Source organism: Caretta caretta, chromosome 9 (assembly GCF_965140235.1).
Source record: "Caretta caretta isolate rCarCar2 chromosome 9, rCarCar1.hap1, whole genome shotgun sequence".
Lineage (NCBI taxonomy): Eukaryota > Metazoa > Chordata > Testudines > Cheloniidae > Caretta > Caretta caretta.
In genome coordinates this window covers 54,322,780-54,343,868 of record NC_134214.1, presented here as the reverse complement: position 1 = coordinate 54,343,868, position 21,089 = coordinate 54,322,780, and the positions used below count along the sequence as shown (strand labels likewise).

Genomic DNA, 21,089 nt, shown 5'->3' with positions numbered 1-21,089 from the left:
TTAGCATAATGTAAGATTTGCATCTTTACACAAAAATGGCCTAAGGGGGAAATATTTTATTTCTGGGTGTTTCTTGTCTATGGCTTTGGAGTACGTTCTACCTTATTTAGAAGGAGGTACCAAAACCTTTGCAACACTTTTAAAACGCCCCATTATGAGAATGTATTTCTTCTGTAGTTAAGTCTACTGTAGAGCATATGACTAGTCAGTTTTGGAGAGACAAATCCTTTCTCCATGATTCATGTTGAAGCTACCTTTCTGATTTGCTTTTATGCGGTATTCTGACACTACCTTATTTTTCTTGCCATGTCCAGTTGATAACTAAATTCCAGTTGTTTATTTGCCCTAGGTTTGCTCCTCTACTTTTGAGTGTGCTAGCAAAAAAGATAGGGAGGAGTGGGAGCCTGAAAAAGGATAGAATGAAAAGAATTTGCCTGGATTGCTATTGTGTACATCATTTGGCTTGCTAAGTTATTATTTTGCAAGGTAGTACTCTGAACTTCTCCTGTATCCCTTGTAGATTAAGATTTATCAAAGCGCCTAGCCTGGGGACAGACATGTGAGGGAGAGACTGCCTCTGTTTTAAACATTTCCAGGCATGAAGTGGTGTGTGTGCTTTGGGAATGTGGCAGGAACCGCTCAAGTGAGTTCTCTGCTTCATCAGTGAGGAGGCCTCTCCTGTGAGTAAATTTAATAAGTTATTTCCCTTGTATGAGTTGTGAAGTTGTTAGACTTCCTCTGAGCTTTTATCCGAACACTGTTTCGTAAACTTTTGAATCTAGTCTTTCTGGCCCTCTAACAACTTTTAGTCAAACCAAATAAATCGATGAAGTGTTAAAGTTCTTCACTTGGTTGGAGGGGATTAGAGTAGGGTTTGTTCCATTCCCCCAGTGAATATCCGTGTTTTTTAAACTTTCATCTTTTATCTCCTATAGCTATGTAGTCTGGCATTGGGCATGTACATTAGTTTATCTGAGACTATCTAAATCTGGTAAGACTTGTGGCAATGAACCCTATTAAGATTGCTGTCTGCCTTACAAGGTCAGAGGTATTTGACTTCAGTATATTAGTATATAGAAGCTAAATAAGTGTTTTATTATGACTAAGTGGAGTTGTCATAAATATAAAGGGAAGGGTAACCACCTTTCTGTATATAGTGCTATAAAATCCCTCCTGGCCAGAGGCAACATCTTGTTGCCTGTAAAGGGTTAAGAAGCTCAGCTAACCTGGCTGGCACCTGACCCAAAGGACCAATAAGGGAACAAGATACTTTCAGATCTTCGGGCGGGGAGGCTTTTGTTTGTGCTCTTTGTTTATTGTTTCAGAGTAGCAGCCATGTTAGTCTGTATTCGTAAAAAGAAAAGGAGTACTTGTGGCAGCTTAGAGACTAACCAATTTATTTGAGCATAAGTTTTCGTGAGCTAGATGCATTCATCCGATGAAGTGAGCTGTAGCTCACAAAAGCTTATGCTCAAATAAATTGGTTAGACTCTAAGGTGCCACAAGTACTCCTTTTCTTTTTGTTTACATGGTTGTTCTCTCTTGGGACTGAGAGAGGCCAGACAGAAATCCATCTTCTCCAACTCATCCAAGTCTCCAATATTGCAACCCGTATAGGTAAACCAGGCAAGGCGGATTAGTTTATCTTTTGTTTTATATGCATTTTCCCTGTGTTAAGAGGGAGGTTTATTCCTGTTTTCTGTAACTTTAAGGTTTTGCCAAGAGGGGGATCCTCTGTGTTTTGAATCTGAATACCCTGTAAGGTATTTTCCATCCTGATTTTACAGAGATTATTTTTACCTTTCTTTTTTTTAAATAAGAATCAAAATTAAAATTAAAAATTAAAAAAGAATTCTTCTTTTAAGAACCTGACTGATTTTTCCATTGTTCCAAGATCCAGGGGTTTGGGTCTTTGATGATTTTGTAACCAGTTGGTGAGGATTTTATTCTCAAGCCTCCCCAGGAAAGGGGGTGTGTAGACCTTAGGGGGATATTTTGAGGGGAAGACGTCTCCAAGTGGATCTCTTTCCCTGTTCTTTGTTTAAAATGCTTGGTAGTGGCAGCATGCTGTTCAAGGACAAGGCAAAGTTTGTACCTTGGGGAAGTTTTTAATCTAAGCTGGTAAGAATAAGCTTAGGGGGTCTTTCATGCGGGTCCCCCCATCTGTACCCTAGAGTTCAGAGTGGGGAAGGAACCCTGACAGGAGTGGATTACCATTTTGACTCCTACCGACTGTTGTCAAGATTATTCTCGTTTTTGCTTTTCACAGGCTCCATTTTGGCAGTTTGGCAAGTTCAACGGCAGATTTCCCAAGTCTGGATACATGCAATTCTGTGTGTGCAACTAGTATTTTTTTTAATAAATTTTCTGATGAGTTAAAAGGTAGAAATAGCTTGAAAATACTTGAATTTGGACTCTTAGTATAGTTTTTGGACCCCTACAGATCAAGCTGAAGGAATCTTATGAAACCAACCTGTTCAGCTTTTAATAGTTCCTTTTTGTGTGTTGCTTTTGGTATGAAGCAATCTGAATTTATTGGTTCATCTGAAACCAGATTAGAATTTCTCTAGAGTGAGTAAGTCATTTAAAATTGATTAGCTACTGTACTAACATGCTTGCTAGTGATGGGGCAGGAAGTGAGCTGTGGCTAGGTGTAACAGGCTGAAATAAAAACTTGTCCGAAAACTGCTTTGAGCTAATCCTAGAGAGGAAGTGAGCTATGATCGGTACTAAGTGAACTATTCAAGGGAAACTTATTGCTCAGTGAAAGCCTTTAAAAAATATATGTGCAAATACATACTCTGCACTTTGCTTTGTACTGAAAAACTGTTTGGTCTACGAAGATCTTTCATAAAACCAGTGGCCCCAAAATGAAGATTGGAAGCATTTATCACACAGCATCTATACCTGTTTATTGAAGGTCTGCCACCAACTTTACCTTTTTTCCTTTCCCTTCCAGAATAAATAAACAAAAAAAATCAGACCTTATCCCATTCAGGAAACTTTTTTTTGAGAAGATTGTTTCTCAAAAAGCAATAAACAAAGGGGTATGAAGGAATTGTCAATCAGAATCACTGAAGACGTGGATTGGAGCACTGAGAATAGTTATCTCACCAGAACTTGAACAAGTGTTGCTATAACATGAACTGCATTCTGATTCTCACTCGGTGTTAAATCAGTTTACTACACACCAGTCCTTATAAGACATTTCCTCCAGTCCTTCTTTCTAATCATTTAGACTAGGGGTCTCAAACTCAATTTACCTTAGGACCAGTGCCAGTCCTCAAATCCTCCCAGCAGGCCAATAATATCACTGAAGATGGTGTTCAGAAAAGAAAACATTTATATTGTAATTTTTATTTTGAATTTCTTATAAATAATAAAACTGTCATACAACTTTATACAATTCTTCACCTGCCAGAGAGTTTTTAGTGTTTGCCAGACACCTGGCAATGCTTCAGTTCTGTCAGTTTGTTGATGTTTGGTCTCAGTGATTGAGCAGTTGAAACCTTCAGGATTGCAGCAAAGTGTGCATCAGATAGTTGTGTTCGGTATTTTGACTTGTTTGTTTTCATTGTGGGGAAAAAGTGATGCTGCCTCCATGGCTGACTTTGCCAGGTGACTACTGATGGTATCTCTGTCCCTCTCCCCCAGCCAATGAGAGCTGTGGAGGGCAGCACCTGCAGTAGACATTGCCGGCAGTGTATCTGCATGCGTCTCCTCTGTGGGCCGCAGTGGGGAGGTTCTCAGGCTGCAGATCACCTGCGGGCCTGGACTTTGAGACCCCTGATTTAGACATTCGTTTAATAGAACTGTTGAAACACTATAAAAATAAAAACCCTCCTTGGGTTTTTAACAATTTTTGGCTTATAATGTGAAAGCTTTAATATTTCAATACTTATTCTCTGAAATTATTATATGTATATAGCTTCTTCTCCTCTCTACCTCTGCCCAAATCCTTGGATGCTATACAACAGGATAAAACACAGTGCAGTATATTTAAAACATAAATCCTGCTGAAGTACAAGCACTCCAAAACAAGTGTCATATTTCCAGTTTAATAAAGGAGAGAAATGGATTTCAGGGGAATGAGATAAATATAGGGATACTAAGTTATTCTGAAAATAGCTTTAAAAACTGCCTTTTTGAAGTGGAGAGGAACCAAATGAGGTTTCTAGTGTGGAGGGAGTTCTGTATCCCAGGAACCACCTCAGTAACAAACATGATGACCCACCCACTTGCAAAGGTGGAAACCATAAAAGGATGGCATGTGAGCTCAGAAACCAATGCAAACCAAAGCCAGTCTCAAAAGAATTCAGGGCCAACACAATTAAGGGCTATGCCTAACAAGTTTCCCAGGAAACCACCCACTTTACACTCATGAAAAAGAGGACTATATCAAGGTGAGTGTGTTCAGACAAGCTTGCTATACCAGTACACTATTTGATATAATCTTTGATATCAGTAGTACACTCCTGAGAATGCTGCAGAATTCTTCTCAGGCTTTTCATCTTTATTACTTTTATATTCGACACATCTTCTATTTGTCTCTTGAGTGAACTGGGTTACGCAACAGGTTCTCAAACCCTCTTCCTCCCACAGAGAAAAAAAGTCTAGTACAATAATTGACTATAACAAGGGTTGGCAACCTTCGGCACGCGGCCCATCAGGGTAATCTGCTGGAGGGCTGCAAGACATTTTGTTTATGTTGACCGTCCGCAGGCATGGCCCCTTGCAGCTCCCAGTGGCCGCAGTTCGCTGTTCCTGGTCAATGGGAGCCACAGAAAGCAGCAGCCAGCACATCCCTGCAGCCTGCGCCGTTTTCCGCAGTCATCTCTTCACCAGACCTAACAGGCCCACTTGTCTGAGATTTCAGGAAGTTAGGGAAAAAGTCTAATTAATATGAATCTCATGTGCCTTACTGAAGTATCTTCAAGCCATCTGGCTAAAAGTCGCACAGAAATGTGAATTAGGCTCCTGTTTTGCCAGTACTCAAGAACTACTCGTAAGTGTCAGAATTGTAATTGTTTCATGCTTCTTGCAATCATATCCATAAAGCTATGATTCAGCAAGCCAGCTGTGGTGATGCAAGAACAGCTATGCCAAGTGAGACACCTTTTCCCTTCTGTAGTGGCAAGAGGTGTGGGTGAAGAAGAGCTAGCGGCAGACTGCAGATCTTGCATGCACTCAACAGTTTTTGCTCCAGCCTTTGTACAGAGTGCCAGCCTCTCTGCAGTGGTTTCGAAAGCACTTCCTGCCTCTGTGCAAACTGTTTCCCTGCAAGCTGAATAGGGAAGGAGAGTTCACACCCCACCCCCTTCAATGTAAACCTGATTTTCAGCATGAATGTTAACCATTAATAAAAATAAAAATCACTTTTACATGTATCATAAAATGAGCTGTGTTGTGAGTGGAATTTTTTTTTTAAAAATCACAAACTCAAAATTGTTTCCATTTTGCAGGGTTTGAAATGGACCCATATTTGTTTAAACATTTTTTGTGACTTTAAAAGGTTTTGATAAAAATTGATTTAATAAAAATTAAACATTTCTTGTGAAAAAAGTCATGTTCATAAAACTTGAGCTATAATCGCAAGTGGCTAAACCTGGGTGGCTAATTTAACACTAATGCACTGTTCACTCTGCCATTCTGTTCTGCTTTTGTCACATTGGCCTGCAGCTCTGCTCCCCACCATGTTGCTTGGGATCATTTTACTCCTGAAATGCTGCACATCCCTCATTCGGACAAAGTATTGGGTGTTTTCAAGTACTCTGGGAAAAAAACAAAACTAACAGCTTATCAGCTGGGCTTCAGAAGAGGAGATCTAAGGAATTTGCACAGCTGCTGTTCTGTCATTTTTAAAGTGCCTTTTTTTCTTATCGAATGGATGGTCTTGAGGATTTCCCAGTGCTCTATTCCCCTAACCCTGATTGCTTTAGTCCCCATCTCTCCCCCTCCCTGCCAAAAAAAAAAGAAACAAGTAGTTCTAGGCTAAATATTTTAGTACAGTTACTCCTGGGGGCATTCTGCACTAAAAATTTTAAAATTCTGCGCACAATATTTTTAGAATCTGCAAATGTTATTTTTCAAAATAACATTACATAATCATGCCAGTTTCAGTTATTTTGGTAACTTATTTCAAAATACTTGTTAGCAAATATACATATATGTGTGTGTGTGTGTATGTATGTATGTATGTATGTATGTATATGTAATAATACAGACAGAGACACAAATTTCCCAGGGAGTAGAGAGTTCAAGAAACCTCCATGAGACCCAGTTACTATTTCTCTGTCCGTCCCCCCACCCTTCAGCCAATACACCCGAACCCTCTCCTCCCCACAGTCCAACTGCAGGCCCCCTGCAACAGCCCAGCTGTGGGGGCCCCTCTTGCCCAGACACCCATTCGCCCCCACCCCCTCCCCCCCACAAGCCCAGGGATTCAGAGGGAGAAACAACTTGATGCTTGGTCCTAGGTTTGCACAGTTTCCTGCACATTGCCCTCTCCTTCCTTCAGGGCATGCTGGGAACTTCAGCTGCCAGGAACTCTCTAGCTCCCCCCTCCAGCAGTGTCTTCCATGTGCAAGCTGGGATCTGCTGAGTCCAGTGACCCCTAGTGGCCGCTAGCAGCACTGCAGCCCATTTTGGGGGCGGGGGAGGAAATTCAGTCTGCGCAACGTTAATTTCTGCTTCTGCATTGCACAGTGGTGCAGAATTCCCCCAGGAGTATACAGTGTAAAGTAAGTTTTTTATGTGAGTAGCCAAGAGGAGGGGCGCCTGGCTCCAAGTCTCAGGGCTTCCTTCCAAGTTCCAGCAGACTATTTAGGACCTCCCATTTGAGGATGACTTTTTTTTCTGAAAAGACAGACAAGAGGCTACACAACCTGAAAGACTCAAGCCACTCTCAGGTCGTTGGACCTGCACACTCCTGCCACACAGTGAAGACACTTCAGACCACAACATCCTCTGAGATTCCATCAACAGAATCGAGAGGACGATTCTCGGAGGAGGAACAGGAGTGGAAGGAGGAGGCAACACCCATCCTCAGGCCAGGGCTCTGGCCAGCAGAAGCTGCCCTCTGACCCTAAACTGGCCTTTTGAAGGTGCTGTTGAGGATGGCACACCAGATCAGAGACTGGATCTACCCTGCCTTACCTTTTCCTCCCGACTGTCCCCTTTCTACCGTGCATGGTCCCGTATCACTTCGGAACGCTGGGTGCTTTGCATGGTAGAGAGGGGATACTCCATCCAATTGTGCCCTCCTGCTCTTCCACCCCCCTTCCCCATCCCTCCTCAGGGACCTTTCTCATGAGCAACTCCTCATTCAGGAGGTGCAGTTGCTCCTATCACTAGGGGCAGTTCCTCAGGAGCATGGGGCAAGGGTTTCTATTCCCGTATTTCCTATTACTGAAGGCTAAAGGCGGCCTCAGGCCAATCCTGGACCTGCAAGAACTCAACAAGTTTGTAAAGAAACTCAAGTTCCGCATGGTCTCCTTGGCCTCCATCATCGCCTCACTGGATCCAGCAGACTGTTATGCCGCCCTCGACTTGAAGGATGCATACTTTCACATCACAATCTCTCAGCCCCGCTGTAAGTACCTCAGGTTTGTGGTCAACAGTACCTACTACCAATTTACTGTCCTCCCATTCGGCCTGTCAGCAGCACCTTGAGTCTTCACAAGTGCATGGCAGTTGTCACGGCATTCTTGCAGAGGCACGAAGTTCAGGTATTTCTGTACCTTGATGACTAGCTGATCAAAGGCCGCTCCAGGACCCAAGTGGAAGCTCAGGTCACATTTATCAGAGCCACCCTCGACAATCTGGGTCTACTCCTAAACGAAGCAAAATCGACTGTCTCCGATCCAGAGGATAGAGTTCATGGGGCAGTGCTGGACTCGACCCAAACCAGGGCATACCTGCTACAGGCGAGCTTTTAGGCCTTCAACCACATAATCTGAGGCCTCGTGCAGTTCCCCATCACTACAGCAAGAAACGTCCTGAAACTTCTCTAACACATGGCTGCCTGTACCTACGTGGTGCAGCATGCCAGACTCAAGCTTTGATCGCTCCAGTCGTGACTCGCGTCAGTGTATTGCCCAGCCTGGGACAGCTTGGACAGGATTGCGACCCTGCCTGGCCCGGTCCTCTACTCCGGTGGTGGATCAACGCTCAGGAGTTGTGCCCAGGGGTTCCCTTTGCTGCCCCTCAGCGATCTCCATCATTGGTGATGGACGCATCAGACTTGGGCTGGGGAGCTCATCTGGGAGACCACAGAATTCAAGGCTTCTGGTCGCAGGCAGATCTGGGTCTCCACATCCGTGTCAGAGAGCTGAGAGTGGTGTGCCTAGTATGCCAGACATTCTGCCCTTACCTAACTGGACAATGTGTTTCAGTCATGATGGACAATACAACAGCAATGTTCTCTATCAGCAAATGGGGGTGCACGCTCCTCTCCCCTGTGCCAAGAAGCCCTCATGCTGTGGGACTTTTTTGAGTAGAACATTCAGTTTACTTTCAGGCATTGTACCACCCTGGGGTACAGAGCGAGCTGGAGGACCACCTCAGCAGGTCGTTCCACAGCCACGAGTGGTCCCTTCACCCGGACATCACAGTTTCAATCTTCTAGAGGTGGGGGTTCCCCCGATAGACCTCTTCGCCATGTGACGCAATAGGAAGTGCCAGCAGTTGTGCTCCTTCCAGAATCACAGCCCAGGCTCCAGTGCAGATCCGTTCCTCCTCCATTGGGGAGGTTCTCTCCTATACGCCTTTCCAACAATACTGCTCGTTCACAAGATGCTGCTCAAGATCCGCAGAGATCAAGCTCGTGTCATACTGATAGCACCGGCCTGGCCCTGTCAGCACTGGTATGCATCTCTCCTAGAAATGTCTGTGGGAGCCCCCATTACCTTGTCGCTCTCCCCAGATCTTCTCACACAAGAACATGGACGTCTTCAACACCCGAACCTCCAGTCTCACGGTGTGGACGCTCCATGGTTAAATCCGTTGGAGCTTTCCTGTTCAGACCAGGTTAGACAGGTCCTCCTTGGCAGTAGGAAACCCTCTACAAGAGCCACGTACCTTGCCAAGTGGAAGAGATTTTCAATCTGGTTGGTGCTGCGCCATTTGCCCCCAACGCTAGTCCAGAATGTGCAGCACTGAAGCTATCTCCTCCATCTGAAGCAGGAGGGTCTCTCGTTGCCTTCAAGAAGGGTGCACTTATCCACCATCTCAGCCCTCCACCCAGGCGTGCAGGGCCGCTCAGTATTTGCTAGCCCTGTGGTCAGCCGATTCCTAACAGGGCTTGACAGGTTATACCCTCACGTCCATCAAACGGTCCCTGCTTGGGCCCTCAACTTGGTCCTTTCTAGGCTCATGGGGGGGGCCCCCCTTTGAGCCTTTAGCAACATGCTCCCTGCTCTACCTCTCTTACAAGGTGGCATTCCTGGTAGCAATAACCTCAGCCAGGAGGGTGTCTGAGCTCAGGGCCTTAACATCAGACCCTCCCTACACCGTGTCCTAGAAGGACACAGTTCAGCTCAGGCGCTCACCCTGCTTTCCTCCCGAAGGTTGTGTCGCAGTTTCACCATCAACCAGGACATCTTCATCCTGGTTTTCCACTCTAAACCTCATTCCAGCGGCAGGGAGCAGTACAGGTATTTCTGTACCTTGATGACTAGCTGACCAAAGGCCGCTCCAGGACCCAAGTGGAAGTGGCCACTCTCGGGATGTCTGCAGGGCTCTGACCTTTTACATTGAGAGAACTAAACCATTCGGAAAATTGGTGCAGTTGTTGTTGGTAGACGGGATGAAAGGTCAGCCTGTTTCATCCAAACGCGTCTCGTCATGGATAGTGTCCTGTATCTGTGAGTGCTACAACCTGGCAGGTGTTCCTGCACTTCCGATCACTACATACTCCACCAGGGTGAGGCTTCATCTACAGCGTTCCTGGCTCAGATTTCCCCCCCCAGGAAATGTGCAGAGCAGCGACATAGTCCTCCATACACACTTTCGCCGTGCACTATGTGGTCACCCAGCAGGCCAGAGATGATGCGGCCTTCCGACAAGCAGTACTCCAGTCCGTGGACAACTCCAATCCCACCCCCGAACTTTGTCTTGGGAGGCCCATGATTGGAATGGACACGAACAAGCACTTGAAGAAAAATGGTTACTCGCTTCTCAGTAACGTTAAGATGTGCTGTTCATGTCCATTCCAATACCCACCCTCCTTCTCTGTCGGAGTAGCTGGCAAGAAGGAACTGAAGGGGTAGCTGGTCGGCAGGGCTGTATATTGAGCGTCATGAAGGTGTGACTCCAGGGAGCGCCCAGACCAACCCGACAGATGCTGCTATGGGGAAAAATCTTCCAGCCACTGTATTATATCAATAAAATAAAAGCCAGCAGGATCTTATTAAAGGGGAAAAGGCAAAATGCCACATTTATTGTGAATACAGAAAGAATCCTAGCAAGCAGTTAGTTATAGCTATAACATTCCATTCAATCTCATATTTATTCACACACACACACACAGAGAGGTTCTGCAAGGTTGTTATCATAGTTACCAGCCTTAGAGTTGCTCATGCCAAGCCACTGGCCAGGTGGCCTGGACATGAGGAGGGAGCCAGGGCCTTGTCAGATGCTCATTTGATGCTCCTGGAAGTTGGTTTGCAGAATTAGACCCCAAAGTTCTCACTTTCTAGAGTCCATTTTTATAGGAATTTCTTCCTATGCCAGTCTATGGGAATTGCTTCATCATGCTGTTGCTGAATCAATCAGCAGATAGCACATTCCTGACGGCTCCGTGCTGCCAGATGTTATCTTGTTCTTTGGTTCTCCCATTCTTGAGGCTGTTGGGTGGATTCCAGTCTGCCCTCCGGGGGGTCCTCTGGTTATTTCCACTTGATGCCTTCTTCAGCCGATGGACACTGGATTCTTAGGCTGGCACCTCCCTGATCATTCAGTTATTATCCGCACCAAACATCCATCCGCATAAATCCTCTTTCTCTATTTTAACCACAATTGTTAAAGCGAGATGAATACAACAAAAGGGTGGGGAGTCTCTGGGTGCTCTTTCTGTTAGAGTATTGCTTTGAGTGTCTCTCTGTGTGAGTAGTTGTTGTTACAAAGAATTGCTTTGAAAACAGACTGTCTTAGAATGTACTAACACAATTAGCAGCTTGCAAGTCTCACACAGAGAGGGAGAGAAACAGTACCAAAAACCAAGAGACCTCTTAATTAGTAATACCCTGGAATTTAAACTGTGGGGAATCAAACTCATTTGTGATTTTAATACAGAACTTCTTTAATATGATCCAACAACTGTGCATGTGCGTGCGCACACACCTGATTGGAATGGACATGAACAACACTTCTTGAAAAACAACAGTTACGAGAAGTGAGTAACCGTTTTTTCCTGACTCCAAATATAGCTATTAGACCGACCCTGAGCAATTTGGCAAGACCCACCACACAGATACCTGGGAAGTAATTCTCTGTAGTAAGTCAGAGCCCTCACCCTCTAGTGTCCCATCTCCCGCCGTTGCTGCTTTACATTAATTTTTCAAGTGTGAAAACAGCAGTATTGAAAGAAAATCTGAACCAGCAATGGCAGGTAGTACAACTCCTTTACAAAAAGGAGAGTTTGGCCTTCCTTTCTGTACCAGACAGAATATTTGAAGAAAAACCTTGAAGTAAATTACCCTCAAAGCATGTACTGAGGAGCCTAGCTAAGGAGAAGTTACTGACATATCTGAAGCTTCTATTGTTCACTGCCGTCTGTCAATCACAGAACTTATCCTTCTGTGCATCTCCAGCCCTGGAGCAGAGAGGGAAGCCTGAGTTGCTGAGATCCTTGCCTCTCCAGCAGCTGTATTTGTTCCTGAGAAGGGTTTTCAAGAAAAAGTCCCTTTTTCAGGAGAACTGAAACAGAAATGTTTGCCTTCCTGGCTGCTTGCCTGCATGGTTCTTGTCAGTTTCATTCCTAGGCAGAGCCTGGCCACTCAGAGCCTCGCTTGGGCGATGACAGAGGGACACAGGAGGTAGAGGATCGGGGCCTTGGCCTTCCAGGAAAGCTTTTTTTTGTCAGTTTAACTGGGGGAAAGTGAAATTGACAAGTGTCTTTCTGGCAGGGATCTGCCATTTCAATTTTTCCAGCAGAAATTTGAATTTCTTGGCACAACTAACATTTCCCACAGAAACTTTTGGTTCTCCAAAAGAGGCATTTTTGTCAGAAAATCATTCAAATGGAAAATGTTCAACTAGCTCTGTTTGGCATGTCTTCAATCACACATAATTATTGACAATATTTGAAAACAATGAGGCCTATGCAAATTGACGTCTCATTTTTATTCTAACAACATTCCATACAGACATCTGTCAAGTGGTGGTAAATTGGTTTTAAAAAGGGATTTAAAATAAAATCTGTTTTCTGCGAAATGGGTGTCCTCAAATCAATAGCACTAGGGTTGTGACTCCATGTATCCTCACCACCACAGATATGCACATTTTTATCCAAGTTCCATAGAGAACAGGCCCCTTGAATTTCACCTATGTCATTTATTCCCGGCACATAAGATCTGGCACTATCAAGAGGCCTACATACAGTTTTTTCTCCTGCTCTGCACTGTCCCTTTAATAGGGATTCATGCTGTTCAAAGACCTTCAATTTTGCTAGAACCAGTAGCTCCCACAAAATCTTTGTGTACACTCATCATCTCTGAAGTACTTAGAGGAGGGGAAAGTGATCAGGAACAGTCGGCATGGATTCACCAAGGGCAAGTCATGCCTGACTAATCTAATCGTCTTCTATGACGAGATAACTAGCTCTGTGGATGAGGGGAAGGCAGTGGACATGTTGTTCCTTGACTTTAGCAAAGCTTTTGACACGGTCTCCCACAGTATTCTTACCAGCAAGTTAAAGTAGTATGGGCTGGAGGAATGGACTATAAGGTGGATAGAAAGTTGGCTAGATTGTCGGACTCAATGGATAGTGATCAGTGGCTCAATGTGTAGTTGGCAGCTGGTATCAAGTGGAGTGCCCCAAGGGTCGGTCCTGGGGCCGGTTTTGTTCAATGTCTTCATAAATGATCTGGAGGATGCTGTGGATTGCACCCTCAGCAAGTTTGCAGATGACACTAAACTGGGAGGAGAGGTAGATACGCTGGAGGGATACAGAGAGTCCTAGACAAATTAGAGGATTGGGCCAAAAGAAATCTGATGCGGTTCAACAAGGACAAGTGCAGAGTCCTGCACTTAGGATGGAAGAATCCCATGCACCGCTACAGACTAGGGACCGAATGGCTAGGCAGCAGTTCTGCAGAAAAGGACCTAGGGGTGACAGTGGACGAGAAGCTGGATATGAGTCAACAGTGTGCCTACTTTCCAAGAAGGCCAATGGCATTTTGGGATATATAAGTAGGGGCATTGCCAGCAGATCGATTGACGTGATCGTTCCCCTCTATTCGACATTGGTGAGGCCTCATCTGGAGTAGTGTGTCCAGTTTTGGGTCCCACACTACAAGAAGGATATGGATAAATTAGAGAGAGTCCAGCAAAGGGCAACAAAAATGATTAGGGGACTGGAACACATGAGATATGAGGAGAGGCTGAGGGAAGTGGGATTGTTTAGTCTGCGGAAGAGAAGAATGAGGGGGATTTGATAGCTGCTTTCAACTACCTGAAAGGGGGTTCCAAAGAGGATGGATCTAGACTGTTCAGTGGTAGCTGATGACAGAACAAGGAGTAATGGTCTCAAGTTGCAGTGGGGGGGGGGTAGGTTGGATATTAGGAAAAAGTTTTTCCTTAGGAGGGTGGTGAAACACTGGAATGCATTACCTAGGGAGGTGGTGGGATCTCCTTCCTTAGAAGTTTTTAAGGTCAGGCTTGACAAAGCCCTGGCTGGGATGATTTAGTTGGGGATTGGTCCTGCTTTGAGCAGGGGGTTGGACTAGATGACCTCCTGAGGTCCCTTCCAACCCTGATATTCTATGATTCCCTACCTTGAAATAATGAAATTTTGGAATTCTGTTGCCTCAGGATGTACATGTTGGAAAATACAGAGGGTCCTGTGTACAGCTACAAAAATCTGAACGCATCGATAAACTCAGCAAACCTTTGGGCTTTGAAAAAGTCACCTGAATCTAAACTACTAAATCTCCACTGTATTCAGATACTGCAATCATATCTATTCCTACCTCGACAGAGAAAAGTGTCTGAAGACAGATTCTTCTAGGTAGATATTACACAGCATTGACAGCTGTCCCACGTCAATCTCTCAATAGAGAGGGACAACTCGCAACTGTCCAGTTTACCGTTAAGGTACTGGACCCTTGCATAGTACTAACTGGCATTGTAAAGATATTTGTAGAGAAACTATATTGCTTAGATATTTATGGCAACAATTTACGCTCTATTTCAGAGTACATGATATATGACATTACACTCTTGTGGTCTTTGAAGTGAGCCTGCTTTGTTTAGTAGTTAGGAACTGGCACTATACAGCACTCATTGGTGAGAGGCTAGATGATGGCATTCAGTTTATAGTTTCTCTGCCAAGAACATGTCAACGTACAAAGATGCTATACAGCATAATATCTGTGATATGAAAATAAGATGTGTTGATAAAAGATGTCGTACACATTTTACCCTGACTCCTTTAAATGTCATTGAAAATAGTTGCCCTACTGGTGTGCCTAGGATCAGTCCAGTTCTGCACCAGTGTAGTAAAGTTTGCTAACAGTTTGCTGAACTGGGTGAAGACCAGTGGGGCATCCATTTTTCACACAGTTTTGGGGAGGGAGAAGAGAGGTGCTTGGCATGGTTTTCTTAGTGAAGACAGAGAGAGTTGCAGGAATAATGAGGGAGCCATTTGCTTCTCAGTTATCACCAAAATGCAATTTAGTAAGCACTTTAATTCACAGTGTATGTTTTCTATTAGTTTGCTCCATATTTCATTATGAGTAGAGACTGTAAAAATCAGCAGGCTATTATGGCGGGGGGGAATCCTGTGTAGGTTTTCCCAAATGTGGAACTTCTCACCTAGGTGCTGGCTTTCCTTGGCCTTTCTCCATTTTAGTATTAATGGAGGCATTTGAACATAAGGACACCACCACTTTTTTAAATAAGAATCCCAGTAGCAGCCAAGCACTAGTAGCCCTCAACATTGTGCCTGTGTTCTAGCTCAATTGTCTCAATTACTTGAATAATCAAGAAGCTAAGAGCATTGGTTTCTCTTTGTCTTGCAGGAGACAAGAAGCTCTGTCTTGTCATTTGAGCAGCTCCTATTTACTTTAACGGTTAAACATTTCTTAAAAAACAAAATGCTAAATTCTCGGGCAATTAACAGTTCAGGGATCCTTCCTGTTGCTCGCTGCTTTTAATTCTTCTTTATCTTGTGTTCATCCCGTCTGGTTTGTACCGCCCACCCAATTTTAACATTACCTCCTACAATTTGCAAAAATTCTTATCCACAAAAATCAGGTTAACAAATTACTAGAGTATCAAATCTCATTTATTAAAAAAAACCCATTTCAAACAACCTCTTAGTAATTATGAATATACTTTTGCAAATTTTAGGCAATGTAACTCTGGGATGAGAGTGAGTGAAGGTTTAAGAACTGGGAAAATTGAATTGTCTGGGTCTCTAACTGTTCATTTGCAGATTTTTCATCTTAAAGCATTAATGCTTTTTTTTTCTTTAAATAAAATGTGTACATTGTACAGTCAGTTCAAGCAATCAAACCTTTTGGGATCCAGCTGAATTAAAGGCACTGTAGACATTCAAGGCTATTATCGCTATCGCTTGTGGAAATCCTACCACGTAAAATTTCCTGCTGAAGAACAATAAAAAATTGTTTCAGCATGCTCCCAAGTTTGAATATTTTCTTAATTGACAATGTTTCGGTATTGGATGCTAAATGCTTCAGTAATCATAGCTGCTTTTCAGTCTGGGTCAATTACTTTTTGCTGAGAGAGCACCTTTCATTCAAGAATCTTGAAGCATTTCCCAGAGGTGAGAAGACCCATTTTACAACTGGGAAATGAAGGCAAAATGACTTTCAGTAGTGGAACTGGCTGGTTTCAGATGACATTTATTACTGATGTATATTAAGCCACTTCTGGCCTCATCCATAAGACAGCTTGAAGGTTTGCTTTTGAGGTAGAGTTCAGTCACATTTAACCAATGGTTATTTTGGAGGGACATGGTAGCTTTTCTGGCCAGGTTTTCTTTGTCATTCCTTTTCCATTGAATAGGGGTAGTGTGTCTTGTAAGGGATTTGTATTGGAGATGTTGCTTCTAGGGCGCATATAAAAGGTCTTTCTGTTTGTATCATTCATAAGTGGTGGCTGCTGGAATTATTGTAATTGGTCTTTTCCATATCTGTCTTCTGTGATTCTGTTTAGTTTGACTTTTTGACATGGTTTACTTTTGGGACTTCTCTTGCAGTCTGATGTACCAAGAAGGTAGTCAGAATATGTAAAAGTAGGCCATTCAAAAGTAGGTAGTAGCAAATGTGCTTCTAGGCAGAGAGGAGGAACACTATTTTCATTTAATGTCTACTTTAGTGTTAGCTAAGTGTTTGTCATTGTGTGAGATCTAAATGCTGTCCCTGCCGCAAAGAGCTTGCATTATAAATAGGCTTGGCAAAATTCAATTTTTTAAAATTTCAAGAGATATTGATGTTTGGTTTTAAGCATTTTGATTATTGATTTAAATTTTCACAGTTGCAGGAAATTATGGTGGGGGTCAGACAATTGTTTAACAGTAGATGTTGAGATTCAAAAGGTTAAAACTTTATAACAGTTGAAACACAAATGATCAACACCACATTTCAAAATATACAAAGCAAATATGCTTAAATCAAACTCTAAGTACTCAAGCAGCATTTTTCTTTCTTTGCCTATCTGTAAATTTTTATTATTGATGAAAATATATTTGTCAGTTTGTGTACGGGGAAATTGACATTTAGGACACCTAGAGATAAAAATATCCTTCCAAGCCTAATTATAAAATGGATAAGAAAAGACTTGGAGATTTAGATGATGGTGTTAGCTTAGTTAACATGCCTAATACACCTTCAAGAGGAAGTGCATCCTTTGTAGTAAGTTTTTCTGGTAATTTTGGAAGGAATCCAGCATTTGTTTCTAGTGATTTTGTTACCTTACGTTTGCCAGTCATGTTTATACTTGTTTCCTATTTTCCATTTCAGGGTTTTGTCTAGCCATTAAGAGCCATGTCTGATAACGGAGAAATGGAAGATAAGCCACCAGCCCCTCCCGTTCGAATGAGCAGTACTATCTTCAGTTCAGGGGGCAAAGACCAGTTGTCTACCAACCACAGCTTGAAACCTCTGCCGTCTGTACCAGAAGAGAGAAAACCTAGGAACAAAATCATCTCCATCTTCTCTGGCACTGAGAAAGGTAAGATACCTCAGAGCAGACAAAACCATCTTCCATGAGTAGTGGATACGTTTCTCCTTGCTCTTTCATTTGGCTGTGCAAGTGTTGCAAACACACACTAATCTTCATATCATGGACTTGAGTATCAGATCTCATTATTCTAGTCTTTCCAACTGCAGATGGTATCTCCTTTAAGGAAGTGCTAATGTCCAGAACACACGTTTGATTTGGCTAAGAGGAAACTTTCCTTTGCATCTCGAGGCCCTTGAACGTGGAGTGTTGCAGGGAGAAACACTAAAACTAAGTTGGTAGATGGTAGAAAACCCCTCCAAAATAAAATTCCATTCTACCATCTTAAATCACCCTTCAAAAAACTCCTTTTACCCTCTGTTCCCCTTACTTTTCATAGTGTCTGCTTTTTGTCTCTAGTCCTACACTTGGGTTATAAGCCCTTTATGTTACGTGCATGTATAGTGCAGTGGGTTCCTGATCCTTGGTCTCCTTTTGGAGCCTCTGTGTGCCATTGCAATGCAAATAAATAACGAACTAGCCTTTCCTCTTCCACATGCACCCCATTTATAAAATTGTATTTGATCAAGATCTTCCCAAAGCCTAATAAGTTACAGCCCTGGAAGCTTGTTTTAGCCTTAACTTAAATTTCCCCGCATTTCAGAACTGTAGGGAAAAAAATTAAAATCACAAAATTAATTTGCTAACAGGATATATACCAAGTAAATCCTGACACAGTGTAATCTGAGTCTCCTTTAGACATAATATATTGCTGAACCTTTTAGAATTGAATTGATTTTTTTGCCTGGGTATTCTCCTTAGGAGATTACTATATCTGCTAAGCATGTGTTTAAAAATACTAAAGTATGTACAAATATCTGAGAATTAGAAATCCTCACTGTAGAGAAGCAAATATTTAGACATTAAAATAGAGCTATTTTAAATGTATTGCCATCAGTGTGGTTGGATTTTGTGGGTGAGGGACTAGAGCAGAGGTGGGCAAACTATGGCCCGTGGGCCACATCCGGCCCGCGGGACTGTCCTGCCTGGCCCCTGAGCTCCTGGCTGGGGAGGCTAGCCCCCAGCCTCTCCCCTGCTGTCTCCCCTCCCCTGCAGCCTCAGTGTGCCACGCTACCAGTGCTGTGGCCCACCGCTCCTGCCGGGCAGCGTGGGCGGTGTGGTTGGCTGTGGCTCCTGCTGCTCTGAGCAGTATGGGGGGGGGCCGCAGGAGGCCCCCGCGGGGGCAGTCAGGGGACAGGAAGCAAGGGGGCTTGGATAGGCATGGGAATCCTGGTGGGGCTGTCAGGGAGTGTGGATAGGGGTCGGGGCAATCAGGGCACGGGGGGTGGGGGGGTGTTGGATAGGGGTTGGGGTCCCGGCGGGTGGTTAGGGCCGGGGTCCTGGGAGGGGGCGGTCAGGGGACAAGGAGCAGGGCGGGGGTTGAGAGTTTTGAGGGTGGTGGGAAGTGGGAGGGGGCTGATATGGGGCAGGGGCCAGGCTGTTTGGGGAGGTACAGCCTTCCCTACATGGCCCTCCATACAGTTTTGCAATGCCGATGTGGTCCTCGGGCCAGAAAGTTTGCCCACCCTTGGTCTACAGTAACATGTTACTATCTGGTATTATTACTAGGAACGCAGTTTTAGCCTCACTGTTTTTACTTCCATTTAATATATTTCCTCCTAATGCCTCCTGGTTCTGCTCTTCCCCTTCCTGCTTCTTCTTATGCCTGATATACCCAGCGGCACTGTTTCAGTCATGCTGACACAGGTTTCATCACATTGCTTGGAAAGACTTTTTTCCTCTAATAATTTATTCACCATATTGAGTCTTTTCCCCTAAGGCAGTTCTTTCTTTACTCATCTGTCTGTTCCAATAGCAGTCAGTTCGTGACTATGCTTTACCTCTTAGAAGAAACCCCAGAGGCAGGATCATGCATATTCATAGAATAGCTTTCAGTATTCTTCTGGAGTTTCTCTACAATGGATAACAGGCATTAACTGGTATATTTTTGGGAGTGGAGTATGTATTCTGGAATAAGGTCACTTTTATTCTGGAATAGTGTCCAGACAAGAAAGTCATCCAGCAGCTGTGGTGGTCAGTTTCCCTGTGTAGACAAGCCCTTAACAGTTAAGACCTTGTCTACTCTAAAGGGGATCTAAGCTACACAACTTGAGTTACTTGAATAGCGCTCAGAGGGATAGTGAGTTGCGTGCCTTACTGAGGTAAATCCTGAGCAACTGAAATCAGTTTGTGGGAGATCAGAGCCTTAGTTTAAGGTAAAAAGAAAAGGAGTACTTGTGGCACCTTAGAGACTAACCAATTTATTTGAGCATGAGCTTTCGTGAGCTACGGCTCACTTCATCGGATGCATACCGTGGAAAGGTACAAAACAAATTAGAAGAACCAAGTGATTTTATAAAATGCTGGGTTTTTCAAGATCCCAGATTTGGAGCACTAACCCTACCCCTCACCTCTATGAGGGACTGCAAATTTCAAGACAATCCGAGTCGGTGTGAGGATGTAGAGCATGTAGAATTGATTGTCTTTTAAAAAGTAATTGACTCTCAACTTTAATTCCAACACCCCACTATAACTATGGCGCCTTTAGTGTGGTGCAGTCCTGTCAAAATAAGTATTTGGTGTGTTCACTCAGCGTTGGTATTCTACTTGTTGGTTTTTTAAGTGATCGTCCTTGGAATAAGTCAGAACAAGCACGTACTGTGTCATGTTTTCATGCAAGCCAGAAACTGCAGCAGTTCTTTTGCCATATTACTTGGCTTTGTATATAGTGTTAAAAACTTGCATTAGGAAAATAAGCATTCTACACTTTGGCTCCAGACATTTGGTCATGCTAATGTGTACTATGCGTATTTGCTGGCTTTCTTGCGTGGAATATTTATTAGTGGCTAAGCCAAGATTCCTTCAGTGTAATTTGGGGCATTTTTAGTGTTTTTTGATATTTTATAATCAGCTGTTATGGTTTTCTGAAGTGAGCTGTAGCTCACGAAAGCTTATGTTCAAATAAATTTGTTAGTCTCTAAGGTGCCACAAGTACTCCTTTTCGGTTTTCTCCAGGATTTTACATTTCTGCTTGTTTTGCTCCCCATTAGCACCACCTTGAAAGATCCTGTATTTTAACCTCCATCTGAGCAGTGCTGTGTACATGTCTTGCTCTCAAGCCTTTCAACCATGAGGGTAATTGGAAAATGGCCCAAGGTGTGCTCCCTCCTCTCCAGAACATTACTACTTCTGCAACACTCTAAGCTCCCGTTAGCGCTGAGAATAAGCGACCATATCTTAAACCGATTTGTGGTTTGAAACAAAGGAGTCACGCTGTACTAAAGGAAGTCCCTTTTAAATACAGAACTGTAATGCAAATATAATCAGAGGTTCAGAAATAGTGTGGCCTCACAGTGGCCTTGTTAATTGAGCCTCAAGTACCTGCTGCCAAAGTATGACTCATTGATCCAGCCTCTTGGCCGAGTTCTGCTGCCTGCATTTGTTTAAAGTGTTTCTGTGGTCTGTTGTTCATGTGGGTGGAGCAATGGTTCTTAGAGTCTTTGCCCAGTGTACTAATCAGATGTGTATTTGATTGAAAGAAGAAGGGTTTATTTGTGTAGCACATGCCTGGGGATTTGAACACCAAGTTATGTCCTCTAGAAGCCATCAAATGCTTCAAACCTGCA

General features: G+C 43.6%; 1 protein-coding gene across 5 annotated transcripts in view; it reads left to right on the top strand.

The window, feature by feature from the left end:
• Positions 1-21,089, top strand: part of PAK2 (p21 (RAC1) activated kinase 2) — a 102,546-nt gene that overhangs the window by 49,057 nt on the left and 32,400 nt on the right. For all 5 annotated transcript variants that reach the window (XM_048864077.2, XM_075132296.1, XM_048864074.2 and 2 more), the window contains one exon: positions 17,205-17,415. In XM_048864077.2, the coding sequence (XP_048720034.1) occupies positions 17,229-17,415 (187 nt within the window). In that variant the 5' untranslated portion in view covers positions 17,205-17,228. The remainder of the gene's footprint in view (positions 1-17,204; positions 17,416-21,089) is intronic.